This window comes from Vitis vinifera, chromosome 6 (assembly GCF_030704535.1).
Source record: "Vitis vinifera cultivar Pinot Noir 40024 chromosome 6, ASM3070453v1".
Lineage (NCBI taxonomy): Eukaryota > Viridiplantae > Streptophyta > Magnoliopsida > Vitales > Vitaceae > Vitis > Vitis vinifera.
In genome coordinates, this window is record NC_081810.1 from 21,997,499 (window position 1) to 22,024,933 (window position 27,435).

Consider the following 27,435-nt stretch of genomic DNA (forward strand, 5'->3'; position numbering starts at 1 on the left):
TAAATGCTTAACACTCATACCTCCATTCATATGCTCCATCATAATGATAAAAAGCACATGTACCCATTCCAAACATATGTGTTTTTTTCTTAGGTTATGTTTGGTTCCCGGAAAATACTAAGAAAAGAAAAAAAAATGCAAAGGAAAATGATTTTTTTATGTTTGGTTGTCCTATGAAAAATATCAAAAAAAATCAAATATGATTAAAACTAATTAAAAACTTATGTATTTTTAAATTATTTAATCTTTATATTGATGAATTAAAATAAATAAAATGAGTTTAAAGTAACAAAAAAAATAATTTATCAACTTTTAATCTATTTTTTTTATTTTCCTTCACTTTTTATTTTCCTCTGCTTTTCCTTTGTATTTTCTTTCCCTTGCATTTTCCTTCAAATTTTCTGAGAACCAAACATAGCCTTAATATTTATTGTAATTATCTGTTCAATTATTTTTTAGTTCAAATCCATTGCGTTGGAACAATGTAAACCATTATTTCAAAATAAAAATAAGTACAAGTAAATATTAAAGATTTTCATATAATTAATGTGCTAAAATTGAACTTATGGCTTTTAATTAAATAACATTGTGCTTTTTTTAGAGTAATGCTAAATAATTGGACTATAATCAAATAAGTGAATGATAATTTTCTATTTTTAAATTTTTTAGAAGTAATGCTTAAAACTCATTAAAATATCTACAATTTTTATACTCAAAATAATATCAGGGATGTTTAGTAAAACTTAATACTTAATGATTTAAGTTAACTTTATACTTAAGTTATTAATTTAAAACTTATTATTTAATTCTTTCTTTTAAATATTAAAGTTGTTTAATAAAATTAATTTAAAACTTATTTTAAATTATCGAATTAAAATATTTATTCTCATAAATTATAATTATGATAAATGAGAAAAAATATAAAATGAAGATACGAAGTTAAAAGTAAGTTAAATATTTTTACTTATTACTAAAAGTTATTTTATTTAATGACATAAAAATTATTAAGTCATGGTAAGTTATTAAATTATAAATTTCATATTTTTAATATTTTCTTATTATTTTTCCTTAGTTAGATTTCTAATGAAATCCAATTGAATCCAAATTGATCATCTTTCCATTATTGTCATCACATTTTGAGTTAGTAAAATTTAAAATTCAAAATTTGACCTTTACAAGGTCAAACTTTCTCACTATTAATAAATATATTAGCATACCTTCATTTGTTTTTCAACCCTTATAATGTAAAATTCTCAATTTTAGTATTTTTTTTCATTTTTAGAAAAGTATTTTTTTTCTAAATCTATTGGAAGGAATACGTTACTCTTCCTACAATAATATTATTTTTATTTAATTTATAAATATTTATATAATATAAGAATGAAAATAAATCATAATAATAACAGATGTAAAGTGGGTCTTGGTTTTTCCGAGAATAATTTTTTTTCTTTAATTTTTTATTCTAATAAATAACCTAATTATAAATAATAAATTAAAAAAGAAATAAAATTTTCATTGCGGGGGGCCGGTGGCAAGAGTGAAAATAATAGAAAAATCAGAAATAGAAAAAAATAATTTTTTTTCTATATAGAAATTTGAAATGGAAAAGGGTATTATTGGAATATAGAAAAATGGTGCACACGCATCCTGTCGATATATAAATCATACAGGAGTTCAACTTTCCATGAACGTACGGAAGAAGGTAGAGCAAATCTGCGTGCTGTGGCAGGTGCGATTCTTCTCTTCTTTCACTACCAACCAAACGATATCTTTTGTACTTTCTCCACTCTTTCTTTTTAGTAATCTCTTCTGAGTTTCTCATTTCTTTCTTCTATCAGTGATACTGCTGTTGTATTGTAGGGAATTCGTTCGGGAAAGTTTTCGGTTGATTCAATGGAGGATTTGTCTTCCAACTCCCTCTCCGATTTCGCTGATGACTGGGTGATGGACCAGCCGGCGGAGAAGGAGACGGCTGTTGACCAGAGCCTCCCCGAAGTTGTGACATTCCCGGCCGGTGACATTGCCCGTCCTGCGGTTGTGGTCGCAGAAGAGGTGTTTGGAGATGGAGATAAGGCGGCCGAGGAGGTTGGCGAAGGAGAGTTGGAAGAAGTGGTGGTGGTTGAGGAAGCGGTTCCGCAGAGGAGGAGGAGGAGGAGAACGGGGAAGAGGAAGGCGGTCGAGAAGTCGGAGGTTCCGACTTCGCCGGCGGAGGTGTTGCAGAGACGGAGTAGAGGGCGGCAGAGACGTGCCGGCAGAGCGGAGGTTTCTCCTCCTTTTGGTGAGTTCTCTTTGATCAGTACAAGTAAAATTTTGGCTTGGGAGTTACTGATTTTGATTTTCTTTTATGTATGGTTGTTGTTGTTATTATTATGTCAGTTTGATTGATTTGCTTTCTGAAGATTTGATTTGTTATCGGAGATGAGTCATTAGTGTTTTGAGTGGTCTTGCACTTCTACAAGTTAACCGGCACAGGTTGTCCGATTTCATTTTCCCGCTTATACAACGGCTTGATTGGTATGTTAGAAAAATGTGGATGTAGTTACGTCTACTTGGAAGCCTAAATTCTATTCCGACCTTTAATCCGATTCAAGTTCAATCGAATCTCGTTTCTCTAAACTTGGGTTATTTATGCTAGATTTGGGTTGGTTGGATTAAATTTGAGTTAGTCGGTTTCATAATTCAAAATCTATTTATGATATTTTTTACAAAACCATTTTTGTATGAATTTAAATAGTAGTAGTACAAAATTTCAATATAGTAATAATATATATATATATATATATTTAAAATAAAAAAATTATATGATACAATATAATTTGATTTTTTTAAATATAAAAATAAAATAAATATTATCATATACAATAGTATGCGTTATAAATATTATAAAAACATTATATTAGGTTAGACTTAGACAAACTTGGCCTGAGTATAATCTAAATTGAACTCAGGTTGAAAAAACCTAATCAAACTCAATTCCGAGTGTTGAAGATGTTGTCCAAACTCACTCAAATTTTGGATTGAGTTCAGATTGAGTTGGCTAACCCATTCAAGTTGCACCCCTAGCTACTTACCACATCTTCTAAACATTATTTATCCCAATAATTCTAAATGCATCTATTTGAACAATTCCAATATATCTAAATAGTATTATTATAGCTCTCTTCCACGCCATACTTTCTTCTATTTTCTTTTCTGTTTTTGCTTTTTTCCTAACAAAATTGAATGCATAAATTATATACTTCCAAGCTTCTTTGACAAACAAAAAAATTGTTTTGGAAAAGTCAATTCTAATCTCTTGTTTTCTTTTTTCTTTTTTAGAAATTATATAGTAATATTATTTGTGTTTCGTGTGAATGTATTTAAGACTTATTATTTATATAAATTTTCATAAATATTTAATTAAGAAACATTTAGTAACAATGTAGGAGAGATTTGGAGGTGAAAGGTAACTGAAAAAAGGAAAATGTTTTGCAAACTACTAGTCAGACACCAATATTGTGTTTGACATGCATGTGTTGAACACCTTCCTGATATCTGGCCCTTTGGTTCTGCACTTGCACCTTTTTTTTTTTTTTTTGTTTGTTTTATTTATTATATATATATATATGAAATTTTAAAGTGACAATTTTAATTTACAAGTATAAATTTGCTTTTTAAAAGTCCACTTTCTTATTTTTATTTTATTGAAAGTTTTAGATTTGAATGAAATTATGTGTTTTAATTTTTAATTTAATGAATGTTTTAAATTTGAATAATTCATTGTTTCACTTCGATGTTTCTTTCATAGTACTTATGGTTAGATGATCTCCTATATTATTTGAAGATGTCACTTTTGACACAATGTTCCAATGCTAATTTGCCTATTTAAGTCGGGAGTGGGTTTGAGAGGTCCAAAATGGATTTTATACATCTTCGTGGTGGAGTTAATTCTTGAAACAGGAAGTATTTTGAAATTGATTTGAACATCTTTGTCGAGATGGAATTACTACTTACTCAATTGGTCTAAACCAAAGTCAGAGAAACATGCTAGAGTTATCATTTTGAATCACCGGAAGAAGGCTCCATCTCGCATCAAGTAAGAGGAGGATTTTCTTTCCTTGCTCTCTTTGTTCCACAGTCGCTCTCTCCAACCCTTTCTAGCCCTCACTTTGCTTCTTTCTCCTCTTAAAACTTTTGTCACTTGACTGTTCCACATGATTGACCTCTAACAGTACATCACTGGGTTTAGAAAAGCACAAGGGTCTTTCAGAATATCATAGCTTAGATAAATCATTTCAGGTATAATGGCATTTTTTTAGAGTTCGATGAAAGTTTCTTGTGGTCCTTTTGTTGATAATGGATTATTCTCTATCAACGATTAAGGTAATCTTGTTGAACCATGTAAATCTGATGCTCCTTTTGTGTTTAATTTTCTTTGACTGTGATTGCAAAAGTTAACAATGGTTTAATAGAGCTTTTCAGCTACTATAATTTTTGTTCCATGTTTAAAAGGTGAGATTGATATTTAATTTATGTGAGGTAGATTAGTTATGGATTTTGTTTTTATTGAATGAATTTGTTGTTTTATTGTCTCCTATATATAGAAACAAAGGGTGTTTGCCTGATTAAAATTTGTGTGGGCATGCTGGAACCTATGGGCTCAAACCTATTGTCACCATTTACCCTGATGCCTTCTGGGCAGAGAAGGTGAAGTAACTAATCTCTGGTTCACTTACTGGCTATCACTAAGCTGGTCAGAGAAGTTAGAGTGAAAAGAGGGTTTGTCCCTCCATCAGTTCTTTCTACCTCAGAGCTTAAGATATGTTTCAATTTTTTTTAATTGTTGTGGGGCTGCAGTAAAATAGCATTTTGAAAATTTTGATTTTAATCTAATACCACAATTTGAAAGTATTATTTGTGTTTTTAATGCGAATCTATTCTAAAATGTGGATTTAGTTTTGACAATGCTGTTTTAGGTCAACGTAAAGGAAGTTGCAAATTAGGGAAGAGAAGTTCTTTCGCTTGTGTATCAACACAGTATAAGAAGACTTGATTTCTTACCAAATAAAAAAAATGCTTCAAAAGATCTAATAATTGATTGGATAATCTTCTTCCCAAACTTTCCAGGCCAGCCATTCTTCTCCTGTAGCATCCTCAATCAATATATTTTGTGACAATATCTGCTTTAAATTGCCTGACTGGAAACCAGAAAAGTAATATCTTCTGTATTTTCAGGATATCTAAATAGATGAAAGTCTTCACAAAATCAGTGGTTCTTCATGTTCAGCTGATGTGACAGTACAAAACAATTTCTAGCCTTTGAGGAGCTCATCAACCATGAGTCCTGATGCATTGTTTGATGCTTTAAAGATGTGGGAAATTTTACAAACTTGATCCTTAATATTCTCTAGCTTCTTAGATTACTCTTGATTGAAAAATCACCTCAAATACTGTGGGCTGACTTCTATTGTTGATTTCATTTCTTGTCTTGATGGGGTAGAGTTTTTGATTTTAGCTTGCTACCTTTCTTCACTTTTGTTTATTAAATTGTGTCGTTGGTCCACATGCCCACAAGTGCACTTATTTAAGCATCTATTCCTATTAATGTCACATTCACCAATTCGCACTCGTCTCTCAGTCACAACTCAATCCCTTCCTCATGGTGTTACCTAAAATTCTTTAGTAGAAAGAGAAGCTTCTCAAAACCTTTTTCCAATCCAAGGTGAAGATCTCTTGTTCAGCAGGGTGTTTGTACCAAAGAAAACAGAAGGCTAAAGTTCTTGACGAACACATTTCTAGGACGGGAGCCTCTGCCTCTTTGGAGCAACAATCATGGATCTTCCTTAATCTACATTCTTATTCCCAATCAACCTAATAACCATGGTTTAGAAGCTACAAGTGAAAACCCTTAATGAAAATGGAAACCAAGAAGCAAAGCATTGACAATAAAAGTGGGATTATTCATGATTCTCCTCTTCTGACCATGGATTCCTTAATTCCTGTGAACAAGAGTCAGGTCCTCTATTCATCAATTGTGCTGTCTTGGTGAATTGGGTTAACCAGGTAAGCCTCTTTCTACTTTGGATCCTGCAACTTCCATGGTGAATCCACTCACTGTTGATGTAGACCACTATAGAATCAAATTGAAAGAACTTCTTTCCTTGAAGTTTGAAGAAATCTGCTTTTCAGGAATAGTCATTGATCTTCTCTAGATGTCTGGAATACTCTAATCTTGTACTAACCTTGCTTCTAGCTTCAAGCAGAAGTTTCCTAAACTTGCTCGTTCCGATAAACTCAAGATTTTGGGTCTGCTTCCAAGGTTCAGTAAGAAGTTCTCAATTTATTTAAGATTTGAGAAACCATTAAACTTGCCTTTGGAACTTCATACGTATTAGTTTAGTACCAAACCAAGAATGAAGAATTTGTTCTTAACCTGATATTGATCAAGGGAACATTGGCATTGCTACCATTAAAGCCCGAATCAAGGATGTCATCGAGAAGATGAAGTCAAGTAAGGCTCTTTTGGACCAAAAGGTTGTGGAGAAAACTATGTCATTGATGCAAAAAATTGAAGAAGGAAAATTTGGTGATAACCTCCTAAAAGTATCAACTTAAAATGATTGAAGTTCTTCTGTTGGAGAAAAGCAACAGTCCTTAGCCTCAGTCTTTGGTGGCATGAAGCACCAATAGGCTATGATTGTCACATCTAATTCCATTTATTGGGTCAATGGTTGGGCAATAGATTTTTAATCATTTCATTGATCATTTAATTTCAGTTTCTTATTTACTTTGGTCTCTTCTTTGTCTTTAATTGCTTTGGTACCTTTTGGGTTTTATGTTCTGTTTTGTCAAGATCAATGAGCTTTTTTACTCCCTTGTGGCCTGTTGAACCAGCAATCTGATTTTTGCTCCATTACTGGTTATCCTCCTATTAATAAGGAAGTTAGTGTTGGGTTGCTTCCTACTCTGGTGTTGCGTTTGTGCCAAAGGTGCTACCATTGCCCATATACTTGTCCTTTAGTGAATAGAAGACTGGAGCCAATGTTAGTAGTGAATAACATTGTGCCTTTATATTCATGTAGCTTTGCAAGTTCATTTTTATTTCCCTTATGGTAGAATAATTACACATAAATTTATAAATGCATAGCAATCAAATTGTCCTCCAGCCAAATCCAACATCATTCAGTTTGACGTGATGGCGACTTTATTATCATAACACAACTTCATGAGCTCATTAGTCAAGAACCCAATTCTTTAATCAGAAGTTAAGAACCCAATTCTCGTGATAAAATTGTCAATTGAAGCATTGCAAGAGCTAATAAGTCTTCTATTGCTTTAAACTCCGCTAATAAACTGGAGCCAATAGCAACTAATTGTTTCTTGCTCTGCTATGTTTCCAAGTTAACCCCGGCAAGTACAGTAGTATGAACTTGATCTCTTATTAATAATGACATCAGCCTAGTTTGCATCTCTATCCTTAAATGATCCTGTTTACATAAGATAGCTGAATTCAAGTATCCCATAATTATATGGATTACCTCCATATATACCACAATGTATTCAGAAGCACTAATGATTGAGAGAGAGGTAGATCAATTTTTCCTCAAGCCTCTAGTATGGCCCCGGATCAACAGTAGAGCTTTCACTACTATGGCAGACAGTAATTCTGAATGCAGTGTCCACAAGCTTAAGCTGTGGCATCCATCTCCTTTAAGAGGTTTAGGACATGCTTTTACTGAGAGGTAAGTATGCCATTCTTAGACTTTGTTATACTACTGAACTCCTTGATCTTGAACTCCACTAATTGAATCCTTGGGGTCCTCCTTTTGTACATCTCATTTCTGGTCATGATATTGTCATACACAAAACAAGCATTAATTTTCCCCGAAAAGCACTTAAGGAAAAAGGTGTTTTTGCTTGACTAAGCGTATTCAAGATTTTGATACTACTTTTTTCTAAAGCATTCCAACGACGCTTGATGAGGCTATTTTAGGGCATCTAGGGCCCTCTTAACCAGGAAATGTTGTTATGGTAGTGGTGACATAAAAATTATAATGGTGGATACAATTGATCCTTTTAGCCAAACCATTCCACTGTATGCGCCTGGGCAAGTTAATTTTTGTTGAATTTTATATTCTTTTGTAACTTGAGGATTCGTTTGACACATCCCATCTCATCATATGTACATGTGCATTTAATCTCCCTTGCTTCGCTTTGGACCTCATTTTAAAATATATTAGATTTGCTTAAAAATTCCTACTTTGTTTTAAAAAATATACTATAAATAAAAAAGAATATTCCACTAACTGATGCTTGCTTTACCTAGCTGAACACATTTGTGTGTATAAGCACTAAGGATGGTTTGGATCTAAACATCAAATCTTCATATGAAATTGATGTGTTTACAATATTGACATCCAAATATAAATTGTATTTCGTTTGAGGAAGACCCTTAAGCATTAACCTGTGACTGCTAACATGTCCAAGGCATGCAACCCACTAATCCACAATTTTTTTTTTTTTTTTTTCTGTATCTTGTTTATGTATTCTGATTCTATGCAATTGATGTGTTAGCCATATTGACATCCAAATATTGTTTGTATTTTGATTGAGGGAGACCCTTAAGCATTAACCTGTGACTGCTAAAACATAGCCCACAAACAAAAAAATATTTAATAAAATATCAAATACAAAATTATAAAAAAAATTATTTTGTTAAATTTATTTTATGTATATTAGGATTTATATAAATTTACTTTTATTAACATTAAATAAAATTAAAAATGCTAACAAACCAATATTTTATAAAATCTATTCAATATTCATGCTTATCTAATTTTTTATTCCATCTATTTTATTTCACACACAAAATTAGTTTTTTAGAAGGGGCAAACTTGCATTTTTATTTTTTTAACTTTTTAAAATCCCTAAATCAACAAAAGAAAATTTTTAGTTTTAAAATTTGAGGGGGCATGTGCCCTCCTTGAGCCTATGGTGGCTCCGCTCCTCCTGATTGGAGCACCATGGCTGACAATTTTCTGAATGGATAAAAGGGGTCTTTAGGTGTTTATTCAAATGGGGCAAGACAGAAGCCTCAAGGCAGTATAAGGTCTAATCCTCAACTCAAACAATAAAATTTCAAACAATAAAAAAAATACTAATAAGTTCACATAAAATGAAGTAATAAGAAAACCATAACAATCTTAATAAGGTAATTCATTTTTTTTCATTGTAGTTTCTAATTTAGCTTTTTTTCTCTCTTCCAAAATCTAACTCTCTATATTGTGGTGGCTCCATCAAATTTGTCTTCACTCTTTTGTATCATCATCATTATCAATTATAGGATCATTTGATGAATCATCATTATATCTAATTGTTCCATCATTCTCTTTATTAATGTCAATGTCCACCTATTTTTCTTCATTCACCAATTTCAGTGGTACAGGTTCAAGCTTTAAGCAAAGTAGTGACTATAAGGAGGTGGTACAACAACTTCAACAGTAGCAACTGACAATTCCAATATCAAAGTAGTTCTCGTCCAAAAACAAAAACCCAACACCCGATGACCAATGACTCTTCTTTTCTCCTTCTGAATCTTTATTTATTTTATTCTTTTTTGAGGGCTAATAGAATCCAATCAAGCATTTTTTTTTTAACTAACCAAGAAATTGACCTAAAACCCAAGTCCAGGACCCAAAATGTACAAAATAGAAAACCAAAAAGCCCAAAGACATTGAAACATGTTGGATATGGATGCCCAAAAGACCTAGGACTCATAAAAAAGCCATAACTGTCTGAGGCTTAAGTCTTAACAATCCAGTAACCTTAAGTTGTGCACATTGGTAGGGTGAGGCTTAAGCCTCAATATGGAGTACTTAAGGCTTAAGCCTCCTTAAGGCTTAACCCTCAATAAACAGTACTTCAGGCTAAAGCCTCAAGGCTATTTCCTAGCACCTCGTCTTGAGGTCAGCTTGAGGCGTAATCCGTGAAAGCCTTTTAAAATATTAGTGAATGGTGGATGTCAACAAGTTACTTTTGACTGACTTTTTCATAATCTTTGGCACAGTAAGCTTTCTTACTGTCATTGTATCATTTCATTGTCATTTGAATCCTTTGCATCGTTTTTGTCTTGAGTTTGTTGAGCTCTCTGCTTGCTAGCTTTTCTACACTGGGATATTGATTTTATACTCCTCTTCCATTTGTTTTTGTCCTTGTAGCTGAATGCCCTCTCATCACACTTTCATGAGATCCCAGCAATAAGCTTAGCCAAACTCTTGGTTGTCCAATGTTCCACCTCTAAGAGAGATGGTTGAGTTGGTCAACCATAAATTTTTGCAATCAATCCATTATATTGAGGTTGCAACCCATTATTATTTCCTTATGCTTTACTCACACTTTACGCTTTACTCAATTTTTATGGTTTAAAAATCTAATTGTGAGGTATGTAACAAAGAGAGTTTACCTTGCTATCATCTTGCCTTGTGAAAATGAATGGAGTCTAACACATTTTTTCTTTCAGAGAGAGATGCAAAGGCGCTCCATGCTACTTTAGGTCTGACCTCACTCGGTTTAGACTTTGAACAAACATCTTGATTCAATTTCATGGCTTAAACTGCCCCAATCTCAAATTCAGCAAAGTGATCTAAACCTAAGAAAGTTTGTGTCAGTATGAGTGCGACAGTGCATGCGTATATGTGTTAATAAAGAAAGTGGTTTATTTGAATTGCATTTGGAAACTCTCAACTCTAAGTGCCAGTTTGTGTTAGTATGAGTGCAACAATGCATGCATATATGTGTTAATAAAGAAAGTTGTTTATTTGAATTGCATTTGGAAACTCTCAACTCTAAGTGCCAGATCAAGGAGTTCAGGAACTGTTTATTGGAGGTTGTTGTGTTTAGGAACCAATTTTTCTTGCTGCTATAGTGTCAGGAACCAGTTAGTACTACACAGTTGGGACCTAGCTGTTATTGGTGCTATCTTGAGATTGTGATCATACATAGTTAAAGGTCAATGTTGATCTCAATAGATGCATTGGTTAAATCTGATTGCTTCTCAACTGCCCTGGGCACCTATTTAAGAGGGAGATCTGGAGCTTGGAAAGCCTGCTTCTTAAGTGGTCACACTTCTGGAAATTGGGGACTTAGGCAGCTAGCGTTTCTCCCCAAGAGGGTCCTTACTTGGTTTTGGTGAAGGAATTTTAGATAAAGGAGCATCATCTGTTTATGGTGTATCCCTCTGAATTGTTGTTGTGGCAATGTTCCCACTGAAATTCATTCTTGGACTTTCATCTTTGCCACATGTGCCACATTTCCTTCCTTGTTTATCCCATCTCCCAATGTTCAAGGTATGACTTTGTTTTCTGTTCATAGTCTGCTTGGAACATGATAGAGCTTCAAGTTTGACTTTCGTGGATGCTGTTACTGCTAGTATGCCTCATACAGTATCTAAATGTTGCAAACAATTAGGAGAGAGAAACTTGTAAAAATTCAATTTGTTAGAGGCTCCAAAAAGAGGCACTAACTGAGTATATGCAAGATGTTTGCTTTTCAATTTAAAATATGATTTTTTTTTTGGCTAGATATATATTTTTTCTGCAGAAAAGCATATTGTTTCTTTCATATAAAACTTCTTATTTGTCATTTTGGGCTTGCTGCAGGCACTGTAAAAGGAAGACTCAATGCTTATATATTGACTGTAAATATAGGAGAGGTAATATTAGATGCACGAGAAGAAAGTTTGATTTGTTGCACCAGTGAAGTTATTATTGTTTCTATTGCATGAAGAGATTTTATTCTATATTTGCAGGATGTCGTCAACCAGATATTATCATTTTCCAAATTTGGTCCTCAAGCAATCTGTACTATTCTCTCTGCCACTGGCATTGTATCCAGTGTTACTATTAGCCAACCTAGTCATCCTGGCGAACTTGAAAGTTTTGAGGCATGATCTCAGATGGACCTCATCTTATGTTTATTATTTCTAAATTTATTTGTCATGGCAGTGTAGATATCTTTTTAATATTCATGCTTAAAATTGAGATCTTCAATGTTTGTTCTACTTGTGAATTCATGTCCCTGTCATCTTGGCTATCTAGTACAGAAGAAGGAATGCACAACTTACTACCTCAGTAGAAAAGTGCTACCTGCCTTTGGGTCATTTGAGGGAACCTAAAAATGGACATTTTTTTCCAAAATTAGTTAGCATCTTGTTCTCAGTTTTCTTTATATTATAAACTCTAAATTAGCTTGTTTAGCGGCTTCACTTTCGGGTTTTTATCTTCCCCTCAAAGTGACCTTCTACCAAGTTATAATGATTATGTCTCATTGTCCTAATTGCCTTTAAAGTCAGAGTTGATTGAATTAAGGGGTCAAAGTACGGTTTATAGAACATGCTGAAATTAGGCAGCCGATGAACAATGACATATACTATCAAGGGGACCACTTTCCGCAAGATAGAGGAAATTATGGTTGAGAGTGTAAGTTGGGAATCAACTGTTCATGGGTGATAGAAGTTCTTGAGCTAGATTATGGCAGATATTGCAGAAGAAAGTAATGTCGTGAAGGAGTTGATGGGTGCAAGGACCAAACAATCGAAGATCTCCCATATTCCCTGTTAATGTGGTGGAAGATATAAATAGAAAAAAGATCTCTTAATCATAATATCCTTGATTTTCAGATATTTCCATGATGTTTGTTGAGGTTTCCATAATTGTCCTCATGTCAGCCTTTGTATGAGGAATTCATGAGATATCCTTAAGATATCTTCAAAGTTTCTATAATCTCTCTACTATATCCGAAACCATTTTTTATAATTTCTCTGTACTATATCTGAAACCATTTATCCTTTAAGATAATTGTCACAAACATACTAGACATAATACCATAAATACAATGCAACCGATTTCATTTAAATTGATACTAGGTAGGTATAGCCTTTAAAATATTTACCATTCAAGTGCATTTGACTATCTTTAGTATATATTCTTTTAAGAGGACTCAAATTTGAAATATTTTCTCTTAAACATTTTTTATTTATTTATTTATTTATTTTTCTTTAGATTGTATTTAAGATTAGAATATTTCTTTTGGTAGGGCAGATAATGCCAAGAAGTTTCATTTGGTCCATTGTTTGTGCCTCATCAAAGGATGAAGATTTTGGTTTTAGAAATTTGCTTGCTCTCAACAAATCATTGTTTGCTTATGATCATAGAGACTTGCGATTGAAAGCGATAAATTATGGAGGCACATGATAAAGGAAAAATGTATGGTTTTAGAAATGAGTTGTGCTTGAGAACGGGGGGAGCTTGATTAGCCATGGTACATGGAAAACAATTTAGAAGAATAAGATGTCTTCGAAGTTTCACTAGTATGTTGATTGAAAATTGACTGAAAACTAAATTTTGGTTTCATTTTTTATGTGGGGAAAAGCCTGAAGTATCGATTTTCAGGCATCTTTCTGTTTTGGTAGTTGATAAACCCTTCTATTCCAAATTGATTAAACTTGAAAGTTGCTAAAAAGTTTCCAAGATTGGGAACTCGAGAAGATGGTAACTTGCATGACCTGGATTTAAGTCTTTGGCCTTTGGAGATGATGAAGAGGACCCTATTCCTTGGACATCTTTGAAAAAAGAAGTGCTTCTTTATAGAATCCTTTTCTATGGTACTATTTCCTATTACCTTGTCTTCCTTTTCCATTGTTAGGGTGTGGCATTTTGTGGCCCATACCAATGTGGGGCTTTTGCATGGAAAGTAGGGGGCTATGGTGAATTGGTGTAGGTTGTTTCGATTGGTTAAAGAGTCTACAAACTATATACTCTTTCCTTCCAAAGGTAGCTAGATTTTTGTTATCTTCATTATTCTCTTTGTTTGACATGTTATAGGTGTTGTCTTTTGTCTAATGGAAGTTTCAACATGTTAGCTTGGGTCTTTGTTCATAAAATGGCTGAGGAAAGCATGGAAGATCACACTTTTAAGTATGTTTGAGTTTGTTTGGAAGGAAAAATAAGAGGAGCTTTCAAGAGACGGAAGGTGCTACTTATTTACATTTGAAATCCTTATTCTCGTGGTGCGTTTTTAGTGGAAGTGGAATATCTTATATAATGCTTTTATTTTCTTTGCTCTAATGATTCTTTGTATACTCTTTATGTGCAAGGCTTCACCCCTTTCATGGAACTTTCTTTTATATATCTATCCATAATTACCCATAAAATTTTGATGACAAAAGAAAAAGAAGTAAGAGAAAAATACCATGTTAAAAAAATGTACCCCTATTGGATCTTAAATGTAGTTCCTAAGAAAATTGAAGGGGCATTGGGCTTGATCTAGGGTGCTCAATTTAAGTCTTTATAGGTGTGGGTCCCTATTGAGGAAAGCTTTAAAAAGAATTTTGTTGGATCCATGGAAATGACAATATCTTTCAAATGACATAAGGCTTACTTTGAATAAGAGCACACTTTCCAGTTTATCAATATATTTCTTATCGGTCTTTTTAATTCCAAGGAGGTTGAGGACCAATTGAAAAGGATTATATGGAAATTACCTTGGAGAGGAGGTTATTTAGACAAGAAGATTTATTTAGTAAGTTGGTTCACTGTTTCTTTGGTAAGTGGGTTGGGATCTTAGGTAAGATATCTTGATCCTTGTAATAAGACTTTATTGGGCAAGTGATTTTGGAGATTTTCTTTTTGATGTAGAAACTCTTAGAGAAAGGTGATTACGGGGAAGTGCGTGGAATTGGAGGGATTTGGTTTTCTAGAGGTGGTAAGGATACATGTGGTTCAAATTTATGGAAAGCCATTAGGGCATATGAAGTTGATTTTTTCTTAAGGACAAGTTTTGATATTGGTAATGGTCTAATGGTCAAGTTTTGGCAATATCCTTACTGCAATAGGGACCCTTTTATTGTTTTTCTGGGTTTATTCAATCTTGTGGTCCACAGAGAGGCTTGGGTGGCAAATTATGAGATGGTAGTTTATTCAATCTTTGGTGGATTCCTTGTTGTAGCTATTGGCCTATTCTTTATTTCTGGTAAGTTAGAGGACAAGTTGGTTTGGAAGATTGCTAAGGACTCCTACATCAGACCCCATTACCTGATGGGTGATGTCTCTACCTTCTCTACTAAGCCAATTTTAAATTTAAGAGTGAATTCCAAGTTTATTATGTTTTATTTTTTGTTAAAAGTAGAATGAGAGAATTCTGATTATTGATCAGCTTATGAGGAGAGGTTGGAGTATTGTTAAACAATGGCTTTGCCATGAATATTTATTGATCTACTGACTACATACTCATCCACTAAAAATGGACTTCTGGGTCATAGGCTTTGGTGTTCTTCTTCTTGTTTGGCGTTTCTAGGGAATTTCCTCTTTGGTTGGAGATGTTCTCTAAGTCTCATGGGAGAACTAAGCGTAAGGCAATTTGGAGGTTGATTCCTTTGTCTTTTTTTGAATCACTTGAAAGAGCTCAATAGTAGACCTTTGTAAGGTGTGGAATGGTCTTTACTTGGGGATAAAAGATGTTCAACTTTAGACCTTTTTTGTGGACTACTAAGGTGTTAGGAATTTGAGGCTAATCCAAACTATGGTAATCACCCTAGAGGGGGGGGGGGGTAAATAGGGTGATGGTTTTTTTTTTTTACAAATTTAAACTATGCAAAAATAAGAGACAATTATATGCAAATATATAATAAACAAAATAAACATAATTGCATATAATTTAAAAGAGTTAGGGAAGATAGAGTGCAAACACGAGAGTTTATAGTGGTTCGACACTTCCTTGCCTACGTCCACTCTCCTCAACCTCCTAACCGAGTGAGGGTTCCACTATCTTGAAACTTCAACCAAGCTTCCAATCTCTTTACAATTGGATTATGGTTCCAATTCACCCTCTTGGACTTTTGGCTCCAAGCACCCTTTACACTTCTCAAGAGTTATCCCACTCTTGAACAACCTCTCAAGTGATACCCCTCACTTGAGAAAATTCCTCTAAAAGATTTACAAATAAAATGATCTCTTAAAAATCCTAGTACAAGAACTTTAAGCTCAAATGATACAAGAGAAACTAGGATTGAATGGTGCACTAAAGATATGCAAGTTTTGGAATAATGGTGCACTCAAAAATACTCTTCCAAGGCTCAAATATAATCAAGAAAGATTTGAGAAGGTTTAGCTTGTGAAACAATGAAGTTTGGAGCCTTTTTATAGAAGAAAAAAGTCATATTAGCCGTTGGGGGTTCGACCGGTTGACTAGCCGTTAGGAAAAGTGACCATTGGGCCTCAACCGGACCTCAACTGGACCTCGACCAGACCTCAACCGGTTGAGGTTCAACCTTGACCGGGAAGAGGAAGCCATTGGGAGAGAGAGAAACTTTTTGGCTTCCTCAACCGGTCGATCGGTTGAACCGGTTGAGCCATTTTTTTGGCTCAACACTTAACCTTTTTCAACTTAAAACCTTTTAACACAAGTTTGAAAATCATTTAATACAAGGTTTTAGTTGAAAACATGAAATCATCCAATTCTTAAGACATTTAAAACAATATTACTCTTGGATGATTTTGGTGCATAAATAAAGAATGAAATGCATGAAAGTCCTAGTGCACCAACAACCTTACAAAGAGATCTTAAGAAGCTTTGGTTTTGAAAAACTCTTCTCTTTGAGGTGGTCTTTTTCTTCATGATTTCTCCTTGGCTTGATTTGTCTTTGGATTGCCACTTTGGAAGTCGTCTTGCCTAATCACACTTAAAATGTAGTCATTAGTTCTAAACCTTGTTTTGTTATCATCAAAATCAAGATTAACTAAACCTTGGTTTCACATAAGGGTTTAGCCATTAAGGTTCTCCCTTTTTGTCCTTTTTGTGAATTTTCTGATGGTATGAGGATTAGTTTGCTAGGCAGAGATATTGTTTATTCTTTTTTATGTGTTTGCTTGTATACATTGTGTGTCCATGGATTGAGCCGCTCCTTTTTGGTGAAGGTATTTTCAGAGTGAAACATATGAGAAATATAATTTGAATATTTTTATTGATGATGATGATGGATGAAAAATGAAGTCGCTAAATATTATAGTTTTTCCTTTTTGAGTTTTTTCCCGATTGGAGGGTTATAATGAAATCGAAATATTTATACGTCAATAGTCCATACAAGAACATATTTATAGTTGTATATCATGGTAGATTCTTATCATATTGGTTGGGAACTATTGGAGCTTAGAACTTTTGGCACAATAATATTAGTGGCAGACTAATTGGATTGGAACAAACAAATTATAGCTAAAAGAATAGAAAATATATTTTGTGCATTATCTATGCATTAAATATCATATTTAAATTGATTTCATATGCACTTTGATGATCAATATTTTTGAATTTATGATATTGATGAATACCTATGTTTTCCTCTTTTAAACTTGTCATCAAGTGATTATATAATACTTTATACTTCATTCTTGTAGTGTGTATATATATATATATATATATATATATATTTATTTATTTGTTCCTCAATATGTAAAAAGGGAAAGCAAAACATGATATGATTCATGAGTTGTCACTTTAGTGTTCCAAATTATACTTCTTTCTCTGCAAGTCATTTATATCTATCAATGAGTTTTCACTTAAACATCACACACTAGCCATGTGGGTATTTTCTTTTGGTAACATGTTTAAATTCCCAATGATGTTTTTCTGTTTGTCTTAACAAATTCCTGAAACTTTCTTAATAGTATCAAGTTCTGGTAGTAATTTTCATCATCAATCTACGAATCCCTGATAATTAATATTTGTTTCATATTTCTGTACCTTTATATAATAATTTTATCCTTGGATGGGTGCCTTAGCAAAATGACCTTTTGTCAACATGAATTAATAACTATATATGCTCAATATGCCTTCAATTGCTGCAACTCCATGTTCACTTGTAATATCCTACTCTTTTGTCACTTGTCATTATGGTCTAATCCAATTCATGCTCAGTGTTCTCTTTTTCTCAGGTTATCCTGTCTATTTATCTTGTTGATGGTCTACTTATTTATCTTCTGGTGGTTGTTTCTCCCTTCAAAGCCATAGACCTTTTCTTAAGCTTCCATGTGACCCAACCATTCTCTTGTATTTGGTTGGAAAATCCTGGTATAAACATAGTGAGGAACAATTGTGGTCGAAGTGCCATTGTAAAAGTTAGGGATGAATACTTTGATCATACTTTTTGAGTGCAACAATGCCGCACTTGAGCTTGGGGTATGGGTCACCCAAATGATGGTGGATATGATGTCAAATGACATAGAAGATTTGACCTATCGTTGTTGAACACCAAGATTTTCAAATAAGATGGTTAAAGATCGATCTAAGAATTGGTATTGGAGCCAAGGGTTATGGCAGCATCATGATGGGGGAGGGGTTGTTGGGGTGTAACAATGCCATTCTTCAGCCTAAGGGATAGGTCGTCCAAATGATGACTTAGAATAGACCCACGAGGTATGGTGTCCAATGCCATACAAGGTTTGACCTATCTTTGACACCAAGTAGTTTTCAAATGACATGGTTAAAGCTTGATCCAAGACATTTGAATATCTAGAAGATGGAGCATACCATTATAGAGTATTGAAATGAGTGAGTCTTAAGTGCATTTTCTAGAAATTGGCTTATGAAACAAAAGAATGATTTTCAAACTAGCTTATCCAAAAGAGAATGGTTTCTATACTGGTGTTGCTTTCAACTGTGGATAAGTATAGATGAAGACAACAAGTTTTGTGCTTCCTTATGGAGTAAGGTGGAAGATATAGATATCTCAAATTTCTCAAATTTATTGTCAAAAATATATATATACAAGGATCAAATAGAGCTTTTTCTCTACCTATGATTTTCCAAATATTTTGTCATAAAATCTGAAGATAACTTGTCTTTTTTGTAATTTGTATTTTATCTTAAGATGGATAAATTTGGAAGGGAGATTTCCTTTTCTGAGCTTTTCGCTTGAAAGAAGGCTGGGGCTTCAAGCCTATGATTAGATATGTAACATGAATAGAATGGTAAAGTAGCCCTTAGTTGGATCCATCCGAGGAGATTGTCTTGCCTAAAATTAGAGTAGTAGTCTGATTTAGTGGAACTCAGCATCAAAAGGGGGTTAAGCATATATTTGTACCATTTTGGGTTGTTATCATGCAGATCTCTTAGGACATGCCTGCTTTCTGGGTATTTTAACTAGGAAATTGATCTTTCATTCTCAAATGTGAGATGACCCTACTTAGAAAATTTTAATCTCCTTGAGTACGAGATTTTTCCATATTAGGTAGGATCTTTTCTAATATAGCAAAAAAGAGTTATTTGTTCATTTAGAAATAAATCTAACTTTTATAACTACTGTTTGAAGAGTTACTTCGTAAATTTGCATTAGTTCAAAGACAACTTCTAAGATAACCAAGTGTTGTCATGGAAATTATAGCAATTTCTTGACCTATTGAAGTGAGAATTTAATAGCTATTCCATTTTGGGGGACCTTTTTTACAAATAGGATTCCCATTCTTGTACAAAATCAATAGGTATCATCTCATAAGTTACTAGTTCATTATTCCTCATTACAAGTCATGCAAACAACATATAAGGGCTAGTAAAGGCTTAATCAGATCTTAGGTCGTACTTCAACCACACAATTGCCTTTTCTTTTTTCCTTCTCTTTCTAAATTTCTTCTTATTTCATTTTCTAGGGCAAGGGCTGCCAATGGACAAGTGTAAAAGGAACTCCTTTTTCCAGACCTTAATCCTTTAATGGAATGGTGTACCCCATTTCTGTCCTAATGCCAAATTAGGATAGGGTAGGAGAGGCAGCCTGGAATAGAAATCTTCTTGCCTTTATGCCTAAGGGTGTCAACTAGGTAGGCTTGAGAAGGGTACCAACCTTCTCAACCCTTCTCCTATTAAGAATCATTGACTTTACTCTAACTCAAATTTGGGATGAGTTGGGATCATGAATCCCATCCCTCCATTGGGATGGGGCAGGTCAGGGCTGGTGTCTGGGTATCTAGGTATCCATCATAAGAATGGTCTTCAGTGGATTAAATGAGAGTGGAGGATATCTTCAAGCATCACTTTGATGGCCGAGGGAACATCTTGTATTCAATATGTACTCAAAAGGACTAATTGAAGGCCTCGAGGATGGAAGGTAGGGTGTTCAGGCTCTCTAGGGGCAACTGGTGACTTCAATAATGTAGAAATAGGACTTAATCTTCAATTAAAACTAACCAAATCTCAGAAACAAAATTTGAAGTTCCAAAGAAACCAAATCTCAGAAGCACAATTTGAGAAGCAAAAACAAACTCAAACCACACCAACCACGGATTGCAAAGGATGTGAGAAAGGCAGCACAAGGAGATTGTGCCAGAACATTTGCAACAACTGATGCTAATATTTTCTTTTCTGTGTTTCTGAACAACATAAAGGAAAGATTGAGAATGAATAAAAAGCTTTGGGCCCACATATTGAATAGAATGGGAATGGCCTTTGATTTGTAAAACAAGAGGCTGGTTATGGAGATGGCAGCACCAGTAATCAGAGAGGAGAATAAAGAGAGAAAATGAAGAAGGTTGTGTTTGTGATGTGGGAAGGAGAGAATTTATAATTTTAAGGGTTTGGGAGACGCTGAAATGGCAGAAAACTGTGTCCTAACCTGAACCCATTTAGGGTGCCAAACCTTCCTCGTCTTTGTGGGTCTCCTTTTTCCAACCCCATCGCCTATACAGGGAAAATTTAGAAGATTAAACCTGTCCTAACTTGAACCCATTTAGGGCCCAAACCTGTCCCTTCTTTGTTTATCTCTTTTTTCCTACCCCATTGCCTATACAGGGAAAATTTAGAAGGTTAAACCAAAAACCCTACTCCATTACCATCATTGATTGTCATGTTCTGTCCTATCCCAGTTATTAGAAACAAAAAACAAAATGTAAAAGAGAGAAAAAAAAAAAAAACACTACCTTCCCATTTCATAATATGTTTACAATCTAAGGTTTATATTTTTAAATCAATTTTTTATCACCTCTCATTCAAAAGATTGTCTCAGTTGTGTTCAATTCAAAGAAAAAAAAGTTTCAGTTCCTCTCTTTCATTTCTCACATCTCCTCAGCAACTAAGTTGATATAGATTACTGCTTCGCCAGCTCCTCTACGCCTTAAACAATGGAGGAATAGCTCAGGAAGGAGAGGGAAAACTTTAGAGGAATGGTGGTGGAGGTGATGACTAGTGGGATTGAAGATTAGAGTTAAGGTATCGAAGTCGGTTGTTTATATAGGATTATATATTTTTTTTCTTTTTCTTTTTGTAATTAATTGTAAATGTAAGGGTAGAGGAGGAGCATATCCTAGAGTAATAGTGTCAGTGGTGATGGCTAGCAGGAATGGTGTTAGAGGCAACAACTTGCAGGATTGGAGTTCAAAGTTAGGGTATGAGAGTAAGAGATGTTTATATAGGGTGTCATTTTGTAATTATCTGTCCATATAAATGTAGAGGAGGAAGCCCTAAAGGAATGGCTGTAGTGGAAGTAACTAGCAAAACTCAAGATTACAGTTAGGTTATGAAGAGTTGGTGATGTTTATATAGGATAAAAATTTTGTAATTAATTCTAAATTAATGGAAGTAAGGTAAACTAATAGTGTATCTGAGGTTGGGTGGGATAGGGCAGGGTGCGGCTTTCCTGTACCTCTCTTTAGCCTGAAACCAAGTCAGATTTTGGTTTCTTATCAAAATGTTTCCAACTGTTAAAAATCCCTCAGGCTCATCATAATAGGGTCAGGTCAGTTCAGGGTTGGTTACCTGGTAAATAAAAAAAGTTACCATCTCTAGGCATGGTGAAGCTACTCATGCATCCACTGGGAAATGCGACTAGTCCATAGAGCCTCTGCTGAACCCACTCCTGCAAATTCCCATAATAACAGGGAATGACAATACAACCATTTTACAAGGACAGTTGTAAAAATTCTTATTTAGATCCATTCTTTTCTACAATCTGGGATTAGTCCATAATGTCAGTTCTTCATCTAGGTATCTGGTATGTTGTGGTTTAGACATCTAATATGAGAAGATTAGTTGAGCCCATTCGATTGCAGCTTTTTGTTTTTTGAGAATTTGGTTGGTAGGAAATTACTATCACAGAACTTAGTTAAATGGAGGTCTTGAGTTTCCAGATGATGATTACATTTATGCAGTTGTAGCTTCAATCCTCTAGAATTAACTTTTGTTTCTTGCAGTTGTTTCAATACACATGAGATCACTGTATTTTGGACTACACTGCATCTATATTTCTGGAAAGACTTTGACCAGCCAACCAGCAGAGTCACCAGTGTTGTGGTTGGAAATGGGAAGAATCATCCAATGGAAGGAGAAAAGAAAGGCAAAAAAAAAAAAAAAAAAGAGAAGGGAGAAAAGAAAAGAGAGAAAGACTGCATTGGATGACTGACAGTGGATAAAAAATTTCAAGTAGTGGAAACCTGTTCTTTGGTATCTTATGCAAAAAAAATAAAAGAAAGAAAAGAAAAGAAATTATTATCCCATCATAAAGCTGCAAATCCTTTTGTCATAAGATCATTAATATCTCAAATGTTTCTTGGTATGGATTTTTTCATAATTTCTCTTTATTGCCCTTTTTTATGACAGTTCATGAAACATACATCATAAATGTTTATTTTTTTTTACAATTCTTGTTATTTCTCTGAAGTTTTCATGATTTCTCTTTATTTATACTATGCATCACAAATGTCATATGTGCATTCTTCCATAACATTCTATGCTAAATTGAAGTATTATTGTCAGGATTAGTAACTCTTATTTTTTCAATTCAAATTTCTATGTTTGGTACTAAATCCATCATTTCTATAAATTTTTCAATGCTCTTTTGTAAATGTTTTCATTGTCCAATCAGTAGATATTTCCATCAGTGCTGGTGTTTGGTGCTAGATTACTATTAGAAAATAAATGTTTTTAGTTCTGTTTTCTATTCTCCTTTGTGCAGGGACGCTTTGAGATCATATCTTTATCCGGCTCATTTACAGCTGGTGAAATTATTGGTGGGCCTGAAGATGGTGGCATGTTAAACATTCTCCTGGGGAATTCTGATGGGGGAGTTTTTGGTGGTGGACTTGCAGGCTCGTTGATAGCAGCTAGTCCAATTCAAGTAAGGACTTGATTTCCTATAACCACATGAATGTCCTTGCTAAATGCCCTGTCTTACTGTTTTAAATTACATCTGTTGAACTCTTACTAGTCCAATTCACTTAGAAAAGCTACCAAAGTGAGGAAGTCAGCCTCACTTCCATCTATAAGACTAAAAAAATAAAAAGTACCGTCTCAGAAATGATTTTGAAGGACCATTATTGGTTTTTTCATTTATCCCATGCATAGAGGAATATGGTGTTTGGTTGAGCTGCTGACTGTAACTGTACATTATAAACATCAGTGCAGTACAGCAAATATTATATTTTCAGCATGAGAATCAGGTAATTTTTCAGGTATGGTTTGAATTTAAGCTAAGGGCAAGACTTAAAAGCATAAAAAGTTTGATCCAAGTGTGATAGCATATTCTAGTATGACATCGAGCAATCTCTGTTCATATTATTCCTGAAACAAGCTTGTGTGACCTCTTCTTGGAGTCATGGAGAGATGTATGTGCTTTTGGAGAAATACTTTTCTCTTAAAGTTACATGCCAAATTGCTGTAGTTTCAACTTCATCCTTTTTGTTAAGACGTCTCAATATAATTGTAGTTGCCATTACATAAACATCCTTCAGATGCACTGCACCTGTTACTTGGTCTCTGCTGAATTTTTGATGCTGTTACTCATTGGTTAAGTTACATCCAAGTTTATGTGGCACTTGGAGTGGCAACTTGAATTGGCCATTGTTACTGGCATAATTTGGCATATAGTTTGCTCTAGCAATCTATCTGGTCAGGGATTGCAAAGACACTTGTTCAACAGGTTCCAATTGCTCTTGTACTGATATCTATTGTAGGACTCATGTTGTGCTCTTTTTTATTTACCAGCTTGTGTGTGGGGGCTTAGAGAAGAAACAGACACATCGAGGACCTAAAAGGAGGCGTGGTGCCAAATCTTCAGTGGCTGCTAGTATGCCTGGTAATTTGAAGGCAGAAAGAGTCCTTAAGCCAATGCTGAACCGGCAGATGGGGACAAGAGCTCAATGACCCTGGCATCTGCTGTCTCTGAACTGACCAATGGAGCAGGTGATGCTACTTTTGTTGGCCAGAGTATGATCCTCACTTCTCTTGACAGTGTTGATGAGAATACCTCACAGTCCATTTTAGACCAAAGGACATCTACCAATAATTGAAAAGGAATAGGGCATGGGAACTGATATCAGCACCAGTATCCCTTCTTTATCAGAGTATCTATCTCCCTCCCCTCAGTTTTTTATGGGGAATAAAGTGACCTTTTTTCTGCCTTCTATGGGATGGCTGGAGCAGCTAAATCATGGCTGATTGTGCAAGACCTTTAGCTGCAACTTTTGAACTTTGGAAGCTATCATTGTTGTTAGTGTGTTTGTTTTGTTTAGATAAAAACCCTGCACTCAAAGGTCATAACTTATAAAATTCGTTTTTGGGGAATTGCTGGCCGAAATTGCAAGGTTTTGGTATGTTGGTGCTGCAGGTGAATTCTTCAGTATGGAACTTATGACCATCTGTATCATATTCATGGCATATGGAAAGATGTCAAGGGCAATGCACCGTCATATTATGTTTTGAAATGACTTATAGTAACAGAAGCAGCCATTTTGGCTTCAGAACCTCATTTCCTTGGCTTTATTGCAACAGCTAGGTTATTTATGCACTATCTCTTGTTTTAGTTCTGCAATATGATGACAACACCCTCTTCCATGGGCAAACGACAAGCTTGGCTGGTATTATTTTTATTATTATTATTTTATTTTTCGGCATAGCAGACCAAATCAGAATGCAGAATAATGTGCTCTCTTTGGATCATATTTTTCCTAATAACTGATTTTTTTTTGCATTAAAGACTTATTTTCTGAATTGCTGCTATGATCTGAACTGTGAAAACGTTGCTCATGATACTGAACTATTTTGGCACCAAGGCTTTGCCATTGCCTAAGAAGTTGCTCAGGATGCTTCAGCTGGTAAAAAATGTTTAAAGTGGTATAAAAAACAATTTCTTAATTTAAAGTCTATTCTTTATTTTTCTTTACTTTTTTTTTTTCTTTCTATTCTTTTTTCTCAAAATTTTCTAGGACCAAATATAGCGTTAAATTTTCTATTCAATTTTTTTTTTATAAATTTAATACTATTTTTTTCAATATTTCCATATATCCAACTATTGTTATTTCCATCACCAATAATGCTTAGTCTTGATTAGTATTAGAAATTTTATTGAAAACTATTGTTGAAAATATATTTAAAAAACTTATGATAGAATATTTTTCAAAAAATATTTAAAAAATAAGTCATATTTTAGAATAAATTCGAGGGTTATGTGTAACTGTTTTCAAGAACACTTATTTTTTTTTTTATAATATATAAAAACACGTTTGGTTGTCAATTATTCACAAAACAAGTTTCTTGAGAGTTGTTCTAAAAATAGAGTATTTTGTGATAATATATTATAATTATTTTCAAATTTTTCACATTTTTTTTAACTATTTTAGAAAATTATTATTATAGTTAATTTTAAGAAATACTTGTAAATAAAGAAAAAAAAAGTTGAGAGCATTTCAAGGTTATTCTAATAAAGGTAAAAAGAATTACTTTTGAGAATTGTTTTTAAAAACTACTTTTTGATTAATGTTTTTGAAAAAACTTTGAGTTTTTTTGTATAATATTTTAAGCAAAAATTGAAAAGATAGAAACTGCTTTAAAAACTTTTGCATTAGTGTTATTTACAAAAACTAAGTCACCACCAAAACTATTTTTCACATTTAACCTTTTTTTTCTTTTTTTTTTTAATTAATTAATTTATTTTTTATTTTTTAAGGAATGGTTCAAAAACTGTTTTTAATTTGAGAATTCTTTTTTTTTTTTTTTAATGTTCCTAAAGCAACCTAATTTATTCGGCTTCCATTCCACTCTCATGCAAGGATGATTTGAGATTATATCTTTATCTGGTTCATTTACATTTAGTGATTACTGCTTGCATGTTAAGCATTTGCATCATTTTTTTGTTAAGCTAATTACCATTGAACTGATCTCTATTGTAGGACTCATGTTGGATTTTTTTTTTTTTTTCATTTATCAGATTGACTGTGGTGGTTTAGAGAAATAGAATCATCCAGGAACCTCATAGGACGTGTATGCTGCCAAATCTTCAGCTGCTGTAAGTACATACACCTGATACTTCAAATGCAAAAAGAGTCTCAACATGACCAATAGCTGAACCAACAGACGGGGACGACGTACAACTTCATGACCCTGGTAGCTGACCGGAGCAGTTGACAAAACGTTTGACAATAGTGCAAGACTTTTACTAGTGGCTATTGAATTTGGAATTTATTAGTGTTGCTTGTGGAGTGCTATGTGTTTCATTTAGACAAAACCCCTGGACTTGAAGTCTAACTTACTATATCGGATTGCCTTGGTACCTAAAATTGCAAGGTTTTGATAGGGTAGTGTTGCAGTTGAATAATTATAATTAGTGCGGGACTTGGAACCATCTGTATTATAGCATATGGAATCACTAAGGTGGTGTTTGTTTTTTTGACTTTTTACTAAAAACAATTTATTTTTGGAATTTAGATAGTTTGTTTTTCTATTTTTTCATAATTTATTATAAATTTTTTATTAAATAGAAAAAGTCAAAATATATAACTTTTTTTAAATAGAAAAAATAATATATTAATTTTTTTTTTTTACTTTTTAATACTCAATAGAAATAAAATACTAAAAAAACAAACAATATAATATTTAACATTATTAAGCATTAAAGTTCTATTTATAATTAAATAAAAAACAAACACCACCTAAATGTAAGTAAATTACTTATTTTTAGTCTAGAACCTCGTTTCAATGCCCTTATCCCTTGTTTTGTTTCTGTAATATATGATAACTCTCTTCCATGAGCAGCTGACAAGCTTCATAGGTATTGTGTTCTATATTTTCAACTTAAGACAAACCAAATCAAAGTGTAAAACAATCACCTAACCTAACCGAACATGCTCTCTTTTAATCATACATTAGCAAATAACCGATAATTTTTTATATCAATGACTTATTTGCCAAACTGCTACTACTGCTGCGATAACCCCCAATGTTGAGAAAAGCACAGTGACAGTAACAGTAACAGTAACATTTAGCCAGAAAATGAGACCTCGTTTTGAAGGCTTAAATGTCAAGTTGAAGAAAACCACATGTAGGACAAAGTCGAGGGGTGTGAAACCAAAAGCTCCAATCATTGAATTGATGTCTCCATAGAATGGAAGCACAACTACAATAGTCGTGGTTGTAACTATGGACAGTGAT

General features: G+C 33.7%; 1 protein-coding gene across 3 annotated transcripts; it reads left to right on the forward strand.

The window, feature by feature from the left end:
• Positions 1-1,645: 1,645 nt before the first annotated feature.
• Positions 1,646-24,757, forward strand: LOC104879706 (AT-hook motif nuclear-localized protein 7). Of its 3 annotated transcripts, none has more exons than XM_010653430.2 (6): positions 1,646-1,729; positions 1,861-2,278; positions 11,637-11,689; positions 11,786-11,920; positions 22,967-23,128; positions 23,995-24,757. In XM_010653430.2, exons 1-6 carry the CDS (start codon positions 1,685-1,687, stop codon positions 24,151-24,153), a joined length of 972 nt encoding a protein of 323 aa, XP_010651732.1. In that variant the 5' UTR covers positions 1,646-1,684; the 3' UTR covers positions 24,154-24,757. The 3 variants fall into 3 exon arrangements, with proteins under 3 accessions (XP_010651732.1, XP_010651734.1, XP_010651733.1); XM_010653431.3 differs by having other exon boundaries at positions 1,701-1,729; positions 1,839-2,278; XM_010653432.2 differs by lacking the exon at positions 11,786-11,920.
• Positions 24,758-27,435: the final 2,678 nt, after the last annotated feature.

Coding starts and splice junctions, on each gene's coding strand:
- LOC104879706 (XM_010653430.2), top strand. CDS start 1,685: ATGAACGTACGGAAGAAGGTAGAGCAAATCTGCGTGCTGTGGCAG. Junction 11,921..22,966: donor GCGAACTTGAAAGTTTTGAG/GCATGATCTCAG, acceptor TCCTTTGTGCAG/GGACGCTTTGAGATCATATC. Junction 23,129..23,994: donor TAGCAGCTAGTCCAATTCAA/GTAAGGACTTGA, acceptor TTTATTTACCAG/CTTGTGTGTGGGGGCTTAGA.